The sequence below is a fragment of the Desmodus rotundus genome, chromosome 3 (genome assembly GCF_022682495.2).
Source record: "Desmodus rotundus isolate HL8 chromosome 3, HLdesRot8A.1, whole genome shotgun sequence".
Lineage (NCBI taxonomy): Eukaryota > Metazoa > Chordata > Mammalia > Chiroptera > Phyllostomidae > Desmodus > Desmodus rotundus.
Genome location: NC_071389.1, coordinates 10,334,442 through 10,352,805, shown reverse-complemented (window position 1 = coordinate 10,352,805; position 18,364 = coordinate 10,334,442). Strand labels below are relative to the sequence as shown.

Genomic DNA, 18,364 nt, shown 5'->3' with positions numbered 1-18,364 from the left:
ATAAACTCTCACTGCAAAGGCATCCAGCAGAGCCCCAAAGTGGGAGCTTGGGTGGCCAGGCAGCATTGGGGTGGAAGCATTTGCACCACAAAACAAACACCAGGCACATGTTCCCCACCAGGTGAAAGAGACAAGCTAAGGGGCTCCTGAAAGTGGGGACATTATCACTGTTTGTGGATCTCCTTATCTCGCTTCGTGGCTCTCTTCACTATGGCCTTGTAACCTGAGCCCAGCGCAGCTCTTGAAACAAATTGTGGAGGAAAGAGACAAAGCAAAGGTGAGATCTTAAAAGCTACTGTGAAAGGTTAAACTCCCATGATTCTCTGTGGTTGTTTAATGGATTTCTATGATATAAACACACCTTTGGCTCTGCTCACTGAGCAGATGACCTCCAACTAAATGAGTTTAGACAGTATTCCCCAATAGGAAATATTCCATTTTTTCATCTTCCACAAAAGCCCCTGAGTATTCAAAGACTCACACTCACCCTCAAACAGAACGACGCTCTCAGCTGTACACATGTGGCCACGGAAACAGAAGTGCATGGCGTGATCAGTCAAATGTGTACAAGCGTTTATATTTACAGCTCTATCATTTATTCCCTTAACAAAAATTTGCTGAGGTGACTGCTAGGCATACTTCACAGGGCACAGCATGGAAAAGACTTGGCCTTTGTGCCCGAGATGCTCACAGCCCAGTGGGCAGACACGTGTTTTGACATGAGATAGGAGCTGTAGTATAGACCCCCACAGAGGAGTCCCAGAGGACGGAGTATCTAGAACTTTCTGCAAAAGTCAGGAATGGCAACATGAGCTGAGATAGTCTCTTTGGTTCGTCTCAGTTTCTTCATCTGAAAAAATAGGCTCAATGATAGTACCTACCTCTCAGTGCCAACAGGAAAACGAAATGTAGTCGTGGAGGCCCGCCGCAGAGTAAAGGCTCAAATGTTAGTCACTCAGATTAGTATTAGCAGCATTACTAAATGAGCCTCCAATTACAAGTGTAAACGAATACAAATGATTAAGTAGAGGATGTTATTTATCATTCGCTTTCTAGAAGCAAGTCCTGATGTGCACGCTAGGGGAGTTGGGTTGTTAGGTGAGAGTCCCCTACTGGCCAAGTCCGGAATTGCACTTCTACTCTATTAGCTACTGTTATTTTTCTAGGGAAGAAGGTGAACTATGGGCCTGAGATAGGAAGACGGGGCCTTGGAGACCCAAAACTCGGAGAGGAACCCGTGCATCAGAGGAGAAAGCATCAGGAGATGGAGAAAGGGCTGTGAAACATCCTTCAGTTGAATAGGGCTTTGGCAGACCACTGCGATACCCGGAACTTTAAGGGCCTGACAAAGCTCTTGACATGTTTTCAAAGAAGTCTTCTGAGAAGATGATCCATCGTCCCACCCCCTCCACACCCTACAATCTGATGATGGCAGGCTACAAAACAATTTATGGAGCTGGTTTTCCTGGCAAGCTGGCTCAGTGACCATTCACTAGTATTCATGTGACAGGAAAGCACAGTATATTCCAAAGGCCATATAAAAAATATTTCGAATATCTGCAGTAAGCTGTCCAGGAGAACTTCTGATGGAAATGTTCCATATGGTAGCCACTAATTATGGGTGGCTAGTGAGTGCTTGAAATGTGGCTAGTCTGACTGAGGAAAAACCCTTTAATTTGATTTGATTTAGTATAGTTTAAATTTAAACAGCCACGTGTGACCAGTAGCTACCACATTGGACAACACGGACTCAGGGGCTCTGGTCAAGTTCATGTTCTTGAGTCTATAGTTTGGCATCTTCTACAGACCGGCCAGGCCATGGGGCAAAGTGTCCAAGGTGCAGACCCAGGCCACCTCCTCCTATTCTCCCTGCCCCCACCCCACTCCCAAGGGGTCCACAAGGCAAGACTTTCCCCAATGTTCAGACAGAGGTTTAGTTAACCCCAAGAGGGCAATCCCTTTTGCTTCAGACCATTTCATCAGCTTCCGCAATTTACCCAAACAATCCAATCCACTCGCTAAGTTTCTGAAAGCTCAGGGTGACCCCATTACTAAGATAACGTCTTTAGGACCAGAGGGAAGGCTGCTGGGCTTTACACATGTTTTTGGTCCATTTTGTGCCCACTGGGCTGAGCGGACAGGGGTGGCCCCATCACAATGCCCTGCTTTTCCCTTCTAAAGGAATAGGACACACAGCCCCGGCTGGGCCTGTGTAATCTATTCATTTCCTTCCAAGCTGGGCTCTGTAAGCTCATTCATGAAGGAGGAGGAAAGGAAGCTGGGGAGGCAAACACATGTACAGAAAACAAACAACACTGGCTCGGCAGCTCCCCGTTGGGGGGTGCGGCTAGGGGGCTGAAGCATGGTGGGGGGTCTGGCCAGAGGAGACCTGGGCTCCTAAGGCTGCTTATCCCACTTCCCCCAGAAGCCTTGCCCAGCCATGGTTCCTGGTGCCCCCATCTTGGTAGGCTCTTATCTCCCTCCATTCAGTTGGCTCCTTGGGAAAAGAAGCAATCAGAGAGGAAAGGCCAGAGTGACAGCAGGCAGAGGGAGCTGGCAGCCAGGAGCCATTTCCCCGTATTTTTCTGCCATCCTCCAACTCCATCCTCACCATCGTAGGGCACTCGGGGCTCGCCTGGGTCCCAGGAGACTCCCAAGTCAGCCGAGCTACTACCTCAGTCCAGCTACAGAATTGAAAGGGCCCAAGCATTTGGCTCCAGTGGGCAATTTACATGTGATTTGCATATATCTGCATACCCCCCTCCAGAGGCCCTCAGTCAAAGGATGTGAAATGAAATAAAATAAATTGATTAGTGCAGCCCACCATTGCCTGATATGAAGGGCCTGACGCCCTTAAGAGACTCTTAAAGCAATCAGTGTGATCACAGGCAAGGGTGGGGGGATGGGGTAAACGGGCTCTCAGCATTGGGGTTACAGAAGGGGAGCGGAAGTCTCCACGTGAACTGGAACCTGGGCATTTTCCTCCTGCCCCAGCCCCAGCCACATCCTCAGAGACCGTGGAGTTGAGGCACGTGGAGGCCTGCCTGGCTTCCTACACCTGGGCCTGGCACTGGCATTTCCCCAACCTTGGCAGTGACCTCTGCAGAGAGATTGTCACCGCTGTGATACGGTGACATTTGATTTCGAACTTGCTCCAAGGGCTGGGAAGGCAGTGAGGTGCCCACAGGTATTTTCCTGTCTCCAAGCTCCCTGGCGCCTTCACTCCCATTAATTGTTCCCGTCGGGTGTCCCTGGTTCTCTCTGCCAGCTGGGCAGGTTTTCCACTACCCCTACTCCCGTCCCCTCTATGGATGGCTGAGGGAGAGACGCGGTCCCATCTCCCATCGTCAGCAGTGAGCTGGAGTTAATTTATCCCAGTCCTTCTGCCAGGTGCTAATGAGATGCTCACAGCGTGTGTCAGCCAAGCAGTTCCCATAGCATGTAAATACGCCTCTTAGCGATTCAGTCCATGGCACTACTTAACATATGCCTCAACTCTCTCTAGCCCCCTTGATCCATCCAGGATGCAAACCTCATCTAAAGCCAGGGCCCTGCGGGGTGTCGAAAGTCAGGCCCTCACCTGTGGCGCCTGGCCTGCTCAGGTGGAGGGTCCCAGAGGTGAAAATAGGTGGGATGGGCTACGGAGAACAAGTATTTGGGTTCAAAGGAGCCCAGGTCACAGGCGACAAAACAGCAGCCACCAGCAAACGATGAATCAAAGATCAAAACTGCAAGAGGGAAGTGCAAGGGCAGGACGGTTCAAAGCAAGACTGGACCAAGAGTAAGAAGGAGACTGAGGGGGGCACTTCTGGGGCAGGGCTGTGAGGGCCAGTGTGACCCAGCAGGTGCCACGTGCTGCCCGTGGATGCGGACAGAGCTTAAAGGAGCAGAGGAACCAGTGTTAGATGCCTGATCACCAACGTGTGCCCCGCTCCCTCTCTCACCCCCACCCCGCCCCTACTCTGTCCTTGGATGCATCTGCTCCATAGAAAGCAGCTCCATTTGACGCAGCTTACAAGGGTTCGAGAAATGCTATTTTATCACTTCTCGGCCTTTTGGCTAAGATCAAGTGGAGAAATGCTATTTTACATCAGGGGTGAGCAAACTATGACCGAAATTGGACCAAATCAGCCTACAACCCGTTTTTGTATGGCTTTCAAGCCTGGAATGGTTTTTCACCTTTTTATGGTTGAAAAAAAAAATTTTAAGAGTACTTTGTGACACGTGAAATTCAAATTTCAGCCTCCATGAGTAAAGTTTTAGTGGAACCCAGCCACGCCCTTCTGTCGACACGTGTCCCGTCGCTGTTTCACACAACAGCAGAGCTCAGTGGCTGTGACAGGGACCATATGGTCGCCAGAGAGGAAAATATTTACTCTCTGGGCCTCCCTGGAAAAATTTTGCCAACCTCTGTTTTAAATCATGGAAGGGGCGTCTCTGCCTAGCCCACTGCCAAGATGGCGGTACTTTGCTGTGTGCAAACCTCACGTCCATTGCAAAGAAGAATGTCAATGACAACTGGACCTTCTCTGGAGCCGAGCCAGCCCTGACTCCCTTGTGGCAAAGAGAGACCAGCCTGGGGTACCCGGTCCAGACACACAGAGGGTTCTATCAGGGCCGGAAAAGACCAACACTTGTGCCCAAGACCATGAGCTGGTCCTCCTGCTGCCGAGCCCTGGGCCCTGGGCAGGTGGGCAGCTGCATGTCTCTAACAAGGTCCCTTCTCAGACCTAAATTTAGGTTGCCACACACCAGGACTGGTCCTATACGGAATGGAATTAGAAGGCAGACTAGCTCTGTAAGTTGGTTTTTACGAAGGCAGGAAGCTGTCCTGGTTTCTCTCTCTCCTTCTCTCTCCACACAAAGCCTCCTGCCTGAAAGTCCACCTTTCAACATCTCTTGGCTGTTACACCGCACCCAGGGCCCACGGTGTCCTTAGCAAGCCCACTCGGTACTAGTGGGGTTTCCTGGGCATAGCATCATGGTAGGGGCACAAAGAGACCAGAACAGGACGGATCCAGAGAGCAGAAGAAAAGGCCGAGCAAAGCGGTCTCAGAGGGGGGTTTCAGTGGAGGATGCAGACCTGGCAGAGGGCACAGGACAGCCCAGAGGTGCATTAGCACTTGAGACATAGCCAAGCCTGTGAAGGTCTCCAGACAGGTTCTGGGGACTCTCCCCTTGGCTATGGGCATGGAGGGGACAGGGGTGGTGACTTACCCGGTACCACACGATTTCACGCATGCGACCATCCGTCTTGAAGTTACACTTCAAGGTCACGGCATCACCAGCCACCACGGGTGGGAGAGGCTCAATGTTGACAGTCAAGTAGCCTAGGGAGAAAGGAGAATGGGGAGGTGAGGCCAGAAGCCGATCAGGAGGGCTGGCTGGCTGAGGCTGGGTGGGGAGTGGCGGGGAGAGACAACACAACCGTAGGGGGCGCTGTTCTCACTGTAGTCTTATGGGATCAGTGACTGAGCCGGAATGGGGCTCACCAATCTCTTCTTCCCTCTCATTGATGTCTCCCTTTCTGGGAACCTCCCTGGCTCCCGTGGATCCCTCCAATCCTGAAAACCTTGTTGGGGTGAATTTCCTCTTGAAAAGTAAGATCTGCTGGAAACTGAGGGCAGTGCCTCGGTGCATGTCTATAAGATTTCCCAGAGAAACCTGTCTGTGGTCAAACACTGCACCTCTACCCGCACCCCCCTCCTTTTCAGAGTCGCGCTATGTGTTAGCCCGCTAGGCCCTGTAGGAAATGAACACGTTAAAATGCATTTGCTCTCGCGTTTCCAAACCTAGTGGACTCCGGATCCCTCAGCCATTCCCTAAACGTCATCAGCAATTCTGTGCAGCTGTGAAATCCACGCCAGGATGCGGTGTTCTAGGTGCCCATATCCCTCCAGTGCCAGCATCACAACAAAGTTACTCCTGGTGAGAGGGAAGGAGAGCCCTGGGGAATTGCTCTTTGCTTCCTGGACCCCAAGTCTCCCATTGCACACCCCCTGCCACCCAAGGGGAGAGGCAGTTACAACCTTGGGCCGTGGGGGTGGTGATGTGGGGGGAGGTGATTATGGGCGGACTGCCTGGGAAGAACACTCAAACCTCTGTGAGCACCAGATGTTGACTTCTCGCCAACAGCTGTCCCTGACGGTCCCTGGGGCCCTTACCCTGGTGCCATGCCCCACTGGGGATACACTGGTGCCTCCACAGCAAGTCCAGCCAGGTGAGGCCCCTGACCCTCTCCCCTGCCTCCCAGATCCCCATCCGAGAGGGCTGGGCGCCCACTCCAGCTTGGTGGGGCACCTCCAGGTGCATCATCCAGGCTCATCTGATTGGCTTCCCACCGGCTGACGTCCAGCCATCGATCTAATGGGTCAATCCAGTCCAATCATCTTAATGAGAAAACTAGCCAGGATGGGCTCGGGGATTTCAATTGTGCAGGCAACCCGAGCAGATCGAGCCCAGGGGCCTGACCCCTGCCTGGAACTTAATGGTTACAGCACTCCAGGGCAGAAAAAACAAAAACAAAAATCGACCCTGGGAGGATCGATGTGGAAGCTGAAGTCAGACTCGAGCTCCGTGGTCCGTGGCTTCCGGTGCCAATGCCTGGGGTGAGGAGGTAAGATGTGCGGCTCACCCCTGGGCAGCCTCTAACTTAGGCTGGGAGTCCAGCTCACAGGGAGCCCAGAGCCGTGTGGCCCAGGAGAGCAGTGCCCAGAACCCACTGGAAGGACCGGTCTTCTGCCTCCGCCTTTCTTCACCCACTCAGCCACAGCGTTTGCTCCCACCCGCTCTGAGCAGGCACAGATGGGGGTGCTGCAGGTGGTTCCAGGGGGAACTGCCCAGCCTGGACTATCAGGGAAGTCCCCAAGCCTAGCCAGGTCCCAAACCATGACAAAGAAGGAGGCTGCCCTCAGGGGCATGAACCCCAGTGAGAGGGAGGATTCTGGGGCAAGTCAAGCTGGAGTGAAAGAGCAATGACAGCTCGCATTCTGGGCACCCAGTCTGAGCCAGGCACCGGGCTACGCACTTAATACACACTCACCCGTGTAATTGCCATGGCATCCAGGGGAGAGGAACAAATACAATTCCCACTCGCCACCGCGGAAACAGAGGCCAAGTTACCTGCCAAAGGTCACACGGCTGTAAGTGGCAGAGTGCAGTTCGAACCCCGGCCTTCTATACCATTATGGCCGCCATGCTAGTTATGGGCTCTAACGATGGGCAAGGTGAGGGAAGGGACATCTCACACCCAACCCTGGGGAGGAGGCGCCGTGCTGCTCGGGGGCCACGGCAGGAGCCCAGGGCCTGCTCCCATCGGCTGCCACTCCCAGGCTGGAGCTGACCCCCGGCTCACCTTTCCAGTGGGGCCGTCCTCCCCTGGGGGTCTCCCCTGTGACACTATAGCTGAGAGCTGGTGGAGCAGCATGAGTCCAGAGGGCTGACCAGCTCAAGACCAGGAAAGGGCCCCTCCCACCAGAAGGAGGCGGGAAGGACACATTCTCAGGCAGCCCAAGGTGGGTGCAGGTGGCACATGCATGTGAGGTGGGCCAGGGATGGGGGTGCTAGCCATGAGTCACCACTTGTTGCAAGCCACAGGGGATTGCAGGGGAGAGTCTGGAGGGGTTGGGCGGATGGCTGAACTTGGGTAGTGGGCGATAATGGCAGTAGCAGATGTCTGGGGCAGTGGGACTCACCGGGGCGTGCCAAGCGGGCAGCCGAGGACAGCCCACCGCACAGTGGTGGGACAGCAGAAGAGGAGGATTTGGTGGGCGCATAAATGCGGTGGTTCTGAAGCCATCGCACAGCATTTCCCGGGGTGTGTAGAGAATGGGGAACCCCTAGCGGATGCTTCACATTTCTACCATCAACTAAGTGTGTGAAATATTGGTTTAAACAAAATTAGACATGTTCCTTCCCTCCGAGACTTCCAGAACCTTTCTCTCATTCCTTCTTCCTGTCTTGCCTTCATTCATGAAAAAATAGTTATTGAGAATCTATTCAATATCCGGCATTGTGCTAGGCACGCCCTGCCCTCATGGAGCAGAGCAGACAAGAAATAAACACACGACGGGAAACACGTCAGACAGTGATAGTGTAAATCAGGGTAGAGCGGTGGAGAGGAACAGGGGGAGGGTGGCTCTGGACAAGGTATTCTGAAGAGGCCAGATAAAAGGAAAGCGTGAGCCGCTCAGGTATCTAGGGGGAGAGCATTCCAGACAGAGGACAGCACCCAGGCAAAGGCTCTGGAGCTGGCATGGGCTCAGAGCGCTCCGCCATTCTCCAGACTTGGGCTCTGGCAGGGCACGTTTCGGTGCTGCTGTGCACCCTGGAGTCCATCTTTGGTGGAGCATCCTTGTTGGACTACAGCCAGGACCATGACGAGGGTGGGGCAAGTGAGATTCCTGGGGTGCAAATTAAAGGAGGCACCTGCTCCTGCTGCAGGACCCTGAGTCCCGCTGACCACCCCTTGCCCCTGTTCTGCTAGAGCGCTTTGGCGCAAACATCAGGAAACACCTCTGTAAGATGACACAGCAGTGGCCGTGTCACTGGTTCCCAAGGTCCCTACTTGGAGCCACAGTGGGTGGAGGACTGGGGGAACCCTTCCTGGCTGAGGCTCCTCCCCCTCTCAGCCCCCAGGACTGACAGAGGCTGTGGCTCTGAGGGTTAAACCTCCTTCCCTGGTTCTCGGCACTTTCCAGCTTTCCCAGTGCCTTTGCTCCTGGCTTCTCACTGGCTCACACAACAACCAGTGCACACCTCACACGATGCTGCGATCGCTGTGTATGTCACACTGGAGTGTAATTGTCTGTTTGCACATCTGCTCTCCTTCTGGAACGCGAGTTCCATTAATATCAACAGACTATTAAAATCCGATTTGGGCAAGTGCTGCTTTTTGAGCTTTCTTACATGCACAGCCTCGATCCCCACACCACCCTGGGGGCAGTCCCCTGTCCCAGGAGGAACTGCAGCTCAGAGCCGCAGAGTGCCTCGCTCAATACTGCGCGGCGTGAGCAGCAAACCCGGCATTTGAACCCAGATCTGCCAACTTTGAACCTAATCTTGTTCCACCACCTCCTACTATCACCCAGAGAAGAGTCACGCAACATGCTGGGGTCATACGGGAATTCTGGGGGTAGCCGCCCCCCCATTCACCACTCCATCAACTGCTTTTACACTGGAGGCCTGGCTCTCAGATGGGGCGGGAGAGTCCACTCAGGGGCCGGAAGGGCAGGCCCAGAACTGCACGCAGAGCAAAGGAGACTGCAGACAGGTCTGGGCACAGCAGCCGGCGCCCACTCCCTCAGGGCTGGATATCCGGGCCTCACAATGAGCTGTGGGCCCCCAGATCCTTCCAGACTAAGGCCTCCGGCCATGTGTGGGCTCTAAGCCTCAAGCCTGGAGGAGGGGTCTCTGGCTGGGGAGGAAGGGAGAAGATGGGGGCGGGGAGGCCCTATTCTGACAGACACACCAGGCGAGGATTGAATCAGTGCCAATCAACACCTGGATCACAGGTAAGAAATCACCTTCCCAGACACAGACACACACACAGGAGAGGGGACAGCAAGGGTTCACGGTCAAGGGGTTTTTTGCAAAAGGAAAACACAGGAACGTTCTTCTCTAGGTCCTACTGACAAACCTCCAGCTGCTGTTTCACAAAATCCCATCATCTTCCAAATCCCCGGCATTGCTTCTTTATCTGAAAACTACCCCCTTCGCTTTCCTTGCTTCTCCCACACACATGCCTCCAGCAAATTTCAAGTCAGTTACCTGCTTCAAGTTTCCTGCTCTACTACTCACTCAGTGGTGACCTGGGCAAGAGATGAAGCCTCCATGGGATGCAGTCTCCCCACCTGTGATGTGGCCATGGGAACAATCACAGGGACCGATGTGGGGACGCATGTCCTCAGGCTGTGCTCACCATGAGCTTTGCCCACACAGGCCACTGGGTACCCCGAGCAGGGCGAGGGGATGCCATGTCTCCCAGACCCCCAGCTCTCTACTCCCTCCTACTTCCCACTGTCTAGTGAGGAAGGAAGGTCTGGGGTCAAGGGGGTAAGGGGGAGCCTGACCTCTGGAAGCTGGTCAGAGAGCAGAAGATTCAGACATGGCCGGCTCAGCCAGACACATATGCCATCTGGACTGGGATCAGAGCCAGGAGGCCAGGTGGAGTCCTTCCCCCAGGGCAGAGGACAGAATGCTAAAGAGAGGAGATCCGAAATGGCCCCCTGCTGCCAGGACCCCTGTATCCAGCCTCCGGGCCAGTAGGAAGGGGCAGCTGATCGGGCAGGGGTGGGCGGAGATGGGCTCATCTCCCAGCCAGGAGTGGGTGAGTTCTGGTCTCAGGTGTGCTGCCAACCAGCTCTGGAACCTCGGGCAGGGTGTCCCTCTCTCTGGGCCTCAGTGTCCTCATCTGTGAAATGAGGATGAACTGGATTTTTAGGACCATCCAGCTCCGATCAATCCCATGTCAGCTGTTACCTGAGCCTGAATCTCCCCACCTTTATTTCTGATATGACTCAATGCCATCTCTCTGAGAAGTGTGAGTCTGCCAATTAATCGGGCACCAGCTAAAGACAGAGGTCTGTCTTTTTCAGCATTGAATTTGCCACCAATCAGCTTCGATGCATAACCCGCCCACCCCCCAGTGCGGTATCGAGAAGCAGGATCAGGGATGGCACAGATTCATCTTAACTAAGCAGTTCATTATCCCGAGCGATGCCATTGCTCTCGCCTCTATCTCTGACAGCGTTTATGCCTCTCCCGTTAAGTTACATTTAGCAGAATTGCAGGCAATATGTAGGAACCAGGCGCCCTCCCAATGAGGCGATGACAAATAGCTCCTCTGTCCGGAAGCTCGACTGGCACCGTCCCAGCATTGCCTCCGCCCCTTTCCCCACTTGGAGGGGCTGTTTCTAGAGGTCCGGCTCATGTCTGGCCCTATGGGTGGGCAGGAGTCGACGAGGGTTTCCATGGGAGGGGTGCAGTGAAAAGAGATACAACTTATATCAAGGTGACCAGGTGTCTCAGTCTGCCCAGGACCAAGGGATCTCCTGGGACAAGGGTGGCAAACTAAGACAAATTAGTCACCCTAGTTATCATCCCACCACGGCCCATGGATGGCCCTGGGTAACTCACACCTCTCTACCTAGTTCAATCACAAGGGTAACCATGGCCCCATGGGCAACTGTAAGGACTGAGCGAGCGAATGCGGGCCTCTGCCTGGTGCTTGGGCCTTCGGCGGTCTTCAGCAGAGGGTGGTTAAGGAAGCCACTTGCGGGATCAGGGTCTGCCTTGGCCTTGGCCTTCGTGTATCCAGTTACACTGTCAATCATCCTTCACCAGTAGCCAGAGTGGTTTCCCTAAAATGCACACCCCCAGCCTTCCGGGCCTCCAGGGCCTCCCCAGGGCTCCATGGAAAAAGTCGCAGATCCTGTTGGGGTGATTGGGCCAACCAAGCCCAGCTCTCCAGCTTCTCCGGTCCCGGCCAGCTCTCACACCCCATCTAAGTCCTGCTGTGTTCTCCTCTTCCTCCCAGGCAACTTCTCTCTTGACTCCGGCCCTTAACACAGGTGTCCCCTCTGTCCCAAGCCCTTGCTCTTTGCTCAAGTAACTCTTGCTCATCCTTCAAAAATTAATGGCAATCTCCCTTCCTCAGAAAAGCTCTCCCTGACTCTGGAGGCTATCAAAGTCCCAGACACCCCGCCCTTCTTACCACTTAGGCCACAGTGGTGTCGCCTGTATGAGGCGCTCAGTGCACATTCACCGTGTACAGGCCACGAACTGTTTCCACGTTACCCGTGTGCCCAGAACGGTGCCTGGACCGGAGGCCATGGTGAAGGCAGGAACAAATGAACCCCGCCTGTCCCCAGGCCCTTCCATCATCAGAGTGGGTGGGGTTCCCCAGGGGCCCTCTCAGAAGCACCTCCTTCCTGCAGGCCTTGTCCCAGGGAGCCTGAAGGGCCAACCTGGCCTCAGGTGCCTTCTGATGCTCCTGTCTGACCACATCTGCTTGGACTGATGTTGGTGCCACCCTGGAGTATCCGGTGGCCTCTCGTGGAGATCAGACAGGAGAACTCCATCCAACAGGGGACATCGGCACTGGGTGGTGAGTGGCCGCCCCATCAGGGATGGTAGAATGTAAGACAATGGTGAGTCGGCAGACAGCACATTGGCCACAGCAAAGACCATAGCAGCAGAGCCATGAACAGAAGCAGCAGAATCCAAGGGCAGCACTTGCTGAACCACTGCAGGGCAGGGCCCTGGGGCAGGAAACTGGGCGTCTGCCAGGCTTGGCAAGGGGGACCACTGATTCTGAATCTAGTCCTCCTCTCCCAGTCTACGGGAGCCCCCTACCCCTTGCTTCCAAATAGAGAAGCTGGAAACAGGAGTGGGTAGAGGGGTTCGATGCCCAGAAAAACACAAGAAATCTTGCTCGGGGTATAGGGGAATCAGGCAGACACTGGTTAGACCCACAGGACACAACACCTCCACAAGGGGCAGCAGGATGACTGATGGTGGAGGCCATGTACAAGTTCAAAGCCAGTGGAGGATGTTAAGAAGGCTAGAAAGATGAGTCAGAGAACTTTTCCAGGACCTTGAAAGACTGGAGGCTAAGTGAGTGAATTTGTTTTATCGCATCTGTGACACACAGTCCTCTGAACCCAGCTCTGGACAGCTACCTTGGCCTGGAAGTGCCTGTCTTGTGACACCCAAGCCGTCACTTGTTGATACAAAGTAACTAGAGAAGAATCAAAAGCCACAGACCACCAGCTTTCTCTCAGAGGGCAGGGGCCGTGTCTGCTATCAGAGTAGGAGCTCCCTGAGGACAGGGGTTTCTGTGTCTGGACATGTAGAAATGGTGCAGGAAGCTCAAGGACCCCTCTCCCCTGGGCGTGGGCCACACCAAACCTTGCCCTGGGGCAGACAGAGGGTCAGGAGGTGGCATCAGCTCCACCACCTGGGTATCAGGCCCTTCCAGTGTCACCCTGGGAGTCAGGGTCAATACATTCCTCACGCCACCTTCGCCCTCTGGGGGTCTAGGATTTATCTGCACGTCACACACAGCTCCACGCACCATCACTCGTGAAGAAGAAAGGTCAGCCCACCGCACGAAGAGAAATACTGAGCATGGCGCCAATGACAGCCTCCCCGGGCTCCCCGCACTGCGTAATTACTATCATAATAAATATTATTACAAGAAACCAATTACCGGAACCATGTCTTCAGTCAGGTACAGAGGGTTCTGACACACACCCTTCCATGCTGGGCTAACAGGTGCTGCGGCCATCACCTTCTTGTTAGTAGAAACTGGGGTGAGAGGTGGGCAGAGCGTGGAGGGGGGCTTTTAAGACAAGGAAGCCTCTGAGCGAAGAGGGGAAGCTAACAGCTCATCTGTCTCCCAGACAACCCAATCGTCCTCTCAGATAGTTCTGTACCAGCCTTGGTGTGGGCCATCACGGTCCTCCCCAGGACCCTGCACAGCCGGCTCGCTGGACTACAGCCTCCAGCCTTATCCCTCCAACGTGCCCACCACACTGGAGTCTCAGTGGCGTTTCTCATACGTAAATATGATGACGCCACCTTTCTGGCTAATGCTATTCAATTTCCTCACCCCATTGCCTTCCAATTCAAGATCAAGTTCCGACTCTGTCATGGCCAACTGGGTCCCTAATGATCTTGCCTCCCTTGGCCTCTCCAACTCAATCTCACACTGTATTTGTGCCACCTGGAAGCCCTCCCCCAGCCCCTCCAGACCTCAGGTTCTTCTTTTCGCCCGTGCCATTTCCTCTCCCTGGAATGCCTTTCACCTTGGAGTTCACCTAGGGAAATTTTCACATGTCCTCTCAGGTTCAAAGCCACAGTCACCCTGTCCTTGATTTATGAGTCTGATACTCCATCTTCTCAGCTCACAGCCCCTTGTGAACATCTCAGCAACAGCCTGTCCGCATGATGTTGTAATATAACATACGGTTCTTTCTGTGTGTCTCCCCCATCAGACTGGGAGCTTCTGAAGGTCAGGGCCCTGGTGTGCATTTCCAGGCCCCTGTACGATGTTTGGCAGGCACATGAGAGGTGCTCCACCAGTGTGCTGTGTGAATAAACTCATGCGTGAACCCACATGGAGACACACTGCACATGACTACTGTGGATCACACTGCAGCCTGGGGCACTGAGCTCACACCAGGATCCAAGTCCTTCTTTGCCTTCCCACTGCCTTTGGGACGAAGTCCAACCCCCTCCCTCTCACACCTGTGGCCTGTTCCTCCTTAGCTCACCTTTTGTCCCTCTGCCGTTTGCACACTGAGCCTCTGTCATCCTGAACTCCCCAAAGATTCCTGGCTTCATCCGGCTGCTGGGTCTATGCAGGTGCTGTCCTTCTGTCTAGATATACCCGCCGTTACTTGACCCCCACGGCTTTGATGAACCCATAAAGTCAGCTTAGATATCCTTTTTCTGAGAGGCCTCTCCTAACACCCACTCTGTACCCAGCGCCCCCAACCCTGGGTTAAGGGACCCTTTCATAGCACCTTCCACAGTCCTCACACATGGCACGGGGACACCTTTTTCTGCCATCACCATGGACTATGAGCTCCTGGAGGGCCAAAGGCACATCTCAGTAGCTGCACTCTTAGTGCTTAACATGCTTCTGGCCACTGTTGGCATTGAAGGCATAATGAATGAATGAATGAATGAATGAATCTGTGGGTGAACAAATAAATTCTGTAGCTATGTTCAGCGGGCCTGACATTGGCCATTTGGCCATAACATCCCATTCTGTTGGCGCTGGGTTGTTTTTTGTTTTTTGGGTTTTTTTTCCTTATTGGACAATGAATTTCCCACCTGAAGTGTGAGCCATGGGGAGGCCCTGCCCTCACTCCGGGTTCTCACCCCCCAGCAGAAGGTCAGTGCGGCTCGGGGCCACCAGGGACCTCAAACAGTTCGCAGCCTTCACAGGGAGGTGTGCCTGCCACTCTCAGGTCTCTATCCCCTGTCCCGATCTCTCAGGCTCTTCTGAAATATACCCCCTCTGTGATCTGCAGCCAGCTAATCAAATTCCCGTCTGTCAGAGGCCATAGATGCTCAAAAGCCTTGTAGTAGTAATGTATTATTCATGGCATATGTATTATTTATCATGAGTTTATTTATTTCTTATTAATTTGTGTTTCATTATTGATAATGATGTGGTTGTGCTATTAATAAGAACCCTTGAGGAGGCTGCTCTGGGCCCTTTGTGGTCACCTGATGCTCCTCCAATTCCCTGGAGAGCCAGCACGGGGCACTTTTCACCCCATTTTTCGGATGGGAGAGACTGAGACCAGAGAAGGGAGGATTTGTTCAGTCAGCACTCTTGCCTCTGAGATGTCTGCAAGGGAAGGTGACGTGACTAGGGACAAGCAAAGATTCCTGCAGGAGACTGATGCTGGACTGCCAATCATGTCTCCATCTGCACCCTCAGACTCTGCTTGTCCTGGGGCCTGCTCTGTGCCGTGTGTGCTCCCCAAACTCCATTTCCTTTTCCTCCCAGGTACTCAGCCCAACTCCATTTCCCAGCCTCCCTTGCAGTTTGGGGGGGGGGCATGTGACTAAATCCTGGTGGGTGTGTGGGGAGGCGAGGTATGGCTTCCAGGCATGACCCCTAGAAACCTCCCACACCCCCTCTCTCCACCTGCTGCCTGGATGCAGAGAGCTCTGAGGACCTGGAAGAGGGCGGAGCCACAAGACGGAAAGAACCCAGGTACCTGAATGACAGCATGAGTGATGTCCTCCCGTGGTCCCTGACAGATGGTAATAGGAGTGAGAAATAAGATGTTATTGTGTTAAGCCACTGAAATTTCGGAATGCTTTGTTACAGCACTTGGTCTACCGATATACTGCATACAGTAGACACTCACTAGGTCCTTCGTGGGGAAAAAAGGGAGTGAACAGATGAATAAATAAGCAACAAAATAAATCAGTGGGTCGGGCTACACTGTCATGGATTCCCAAACCATGGTCCCCATCACAGAATATCATAAGGAAGTGGACTTCAGATCTTGAATTAAAAGGCTTTTGTTATACAGGTGGGTAAACTGAGGCCCAGAGAATGGAAGGGCCTTGGCCAAGGTCACAAAGACGATTAACAAGCAATTTTAACACCAAGGTCCAGGTGTCCTAAAGAAGAGCCCTGTGACCCTTCTGCCACACCATGGACTTGTCTCTGTCTTTCATCTGACAGCCTGTTGCCACTCTCTAGAACTTTCTCTGTGTCCTTGAGTATAGGTGAGGGGGACTGCAACTTCCTTATATCCATGTCAGCCCTGCACCCACAGAACAGCTGGAACTGCTGGGAGGGAAGGAGGTTGAGAGAGCGGCATGATGCAGCATGCCCGTGAGGCGCCCTGGCCAGCCACGGCCTCTGCAGGGACCCCTCTGAGCACACGGCCCACCGGGGGGCAGCCAACACTGGAAGAGTCACAGGCAGTGGCAGGAAGGAAAGGAAACAGCCCAGACCTTGAAGCCAAGGACCTGGGTTCCTTGTACTGCTATAAACACAGAGGGCAAGTCCCCTGCTCCCGTCTGGCCCTCAGTCATCTCATCGGAGAAGGGGGCGCATGGTGCTTAGGTCTCCGGGCAATGGTGGCGACGAGATGAGAAGAGGCGAGGAAAGCGGTATGAAAAGCAGAGGAGTGATCGGAAACGGTGTCCTCCTTCCTTGTATGTGGGTATTGTCAGGCACCACCGGTGCTGAGAAGCTCTGACCTTGGGGACCAGACAGACCTGGGGACAGCTTCTGACTCTACCGCAGTGACCCTGAGGAAGTTGTTTGACTGCTCCGAGCCTCAGTGTCGACCTCTGCCAAGTGGGGTACTGGCCCTTACTTCTAGGGATGGGTAGGATGGGTAGCATGGGGGACGTGGATGCAGGGGGTGGCCCAGGCAAGGAGCTTAGCACAGTGCCTGGCACATGGGGACAGGGCGGACCTGGAGCCTGGCCGTCACTCCCCGGCCTCAGCACCCCACTTCTCTATGCCCCCCACCCCGTTCCACCAGCGAGACTGCTTTAAGGACTTTGCTAGAAAGCTGCGGGGGCTCCTGGCTCATTTTTTGTTGGCTGTTTCAGATAAGCCTCAGGAGTGGCCGAGGCTGAGAGGTCCGTCATCAGGCGGCTTTGTCTCCTCTTGGAGAGTTTCGGAGCAGCGCGCAGCCGTCCGGCCGCCCTGCATCCTCAGACATGCCTCAGAATCATGGGGACAGGCGCAGGAGCAACAACAGGGGGGCTTCTGTGACTTGGAATAAAATTTAAAATATGGATGCAAGGTTATTAAGGGATATTTTAAAAGAAAAATAGTTATTACTCAAGGAACACAGTCTAAGCTAGATTATAAACTGGTCTTAATCAGTAAAATGCGGCGACTTAATGAAAAAAATGCAATTTAAAATAGGTCTCCATGAAATAATAATGCCTCACAAACACAGAAGTCCTTTAGCATATAAGAATTAATCACTGAGCTCAGATGCTAAAGGCACAATAAAGGAATCCTTCATTTTTTTTGGTCTTTTATTTTTCTCTCCCCAAAAGGCAGCCCACATTTGACTGGATTTTCTCTCTTTCTTTCTTTCTTTAAATGTATTTATTTTTAGAGCGAGGGGAAGGCAGAAAGAGAGGGAGAGAAACATCAATGTGTGGTTGCTTCACACGCACTGCCTGCGTACAACCTGGCTTGCAACCCAGGCATGTGCCCTGACTGGGAATCGAACGGGTGACCCTTTGATTCACAAGTCAGCCCTCAATCCACTAAGCCATACCAGCCAGGGCAAGACTGGATCTTCTCACATTGGCACCAAAGGGCATGGAAATGTGCAAAGGGAATTTGCTCAGTGACAATTCTGTCTCCTTCAACCTATTATTTTAAGAGATGGTCTGAAGGAAGTGTGGCTTTGCTCTCCAGATCTGCATCCGTTTTAAATAAACTCACGTGACAGAATTTGCCCACTGATAGATTAGGGAATGGGCTAATTTTGCAGAACAGGAGTCCCTAAGTGCAGACTCGTCAAGCCCGGCAGCTCGGGGATCAGGATAGCAGCCTCGCTGGCCCAGCGATAGTCTTCACTGGCATTCCACCAGCTGTTAGAAACAGTCCAATAGAAGCAGAGTGGTCCCAACCAGGCATGACTTTTGCCCCAGCTCCAGGGGACATTTGGCAGTGTCTGGAGACATTTTTGGTGGTCACAACTGGTGGTGGGATGCTACTGGCATCTGTTGGGGACAGACTAGGGATGCTGCAAAATGCCCTACAATGCCTAGGACACTCCCTGCCCCGACCCCCAACAAACGCAACTAAGAATTATCCATCCTCAAGAGTCAGTTGTGTTGCAGTTAAGAA

The 18,364-nt window shown here is 53.4% G+C and overlaps 1 protein-coding gene across 1 annotated transcript in view; it reads right to left on the bottom strand.

Annotated features, from left to right (window-relative positions):
• IGSF21 (immunoglobin superfamily member 21) overlaps window positions 1–18,364 on the bottom strand; it is a 228,230-nt gene that overhangs the window by 120,649 nt on the left and 89,217 nt on the right. Inside the window, exon 2 of the mRNA XM_053920619.1 lies at window positions 5,218–5,330. Coding sequence (XP_053776594.1) covers window positions 5,218–5,330 — 113 coding nt within the window. The remainder of the gene's footprint in view (window positions 1–5,217; window positions 5,331–18,364) is intronic.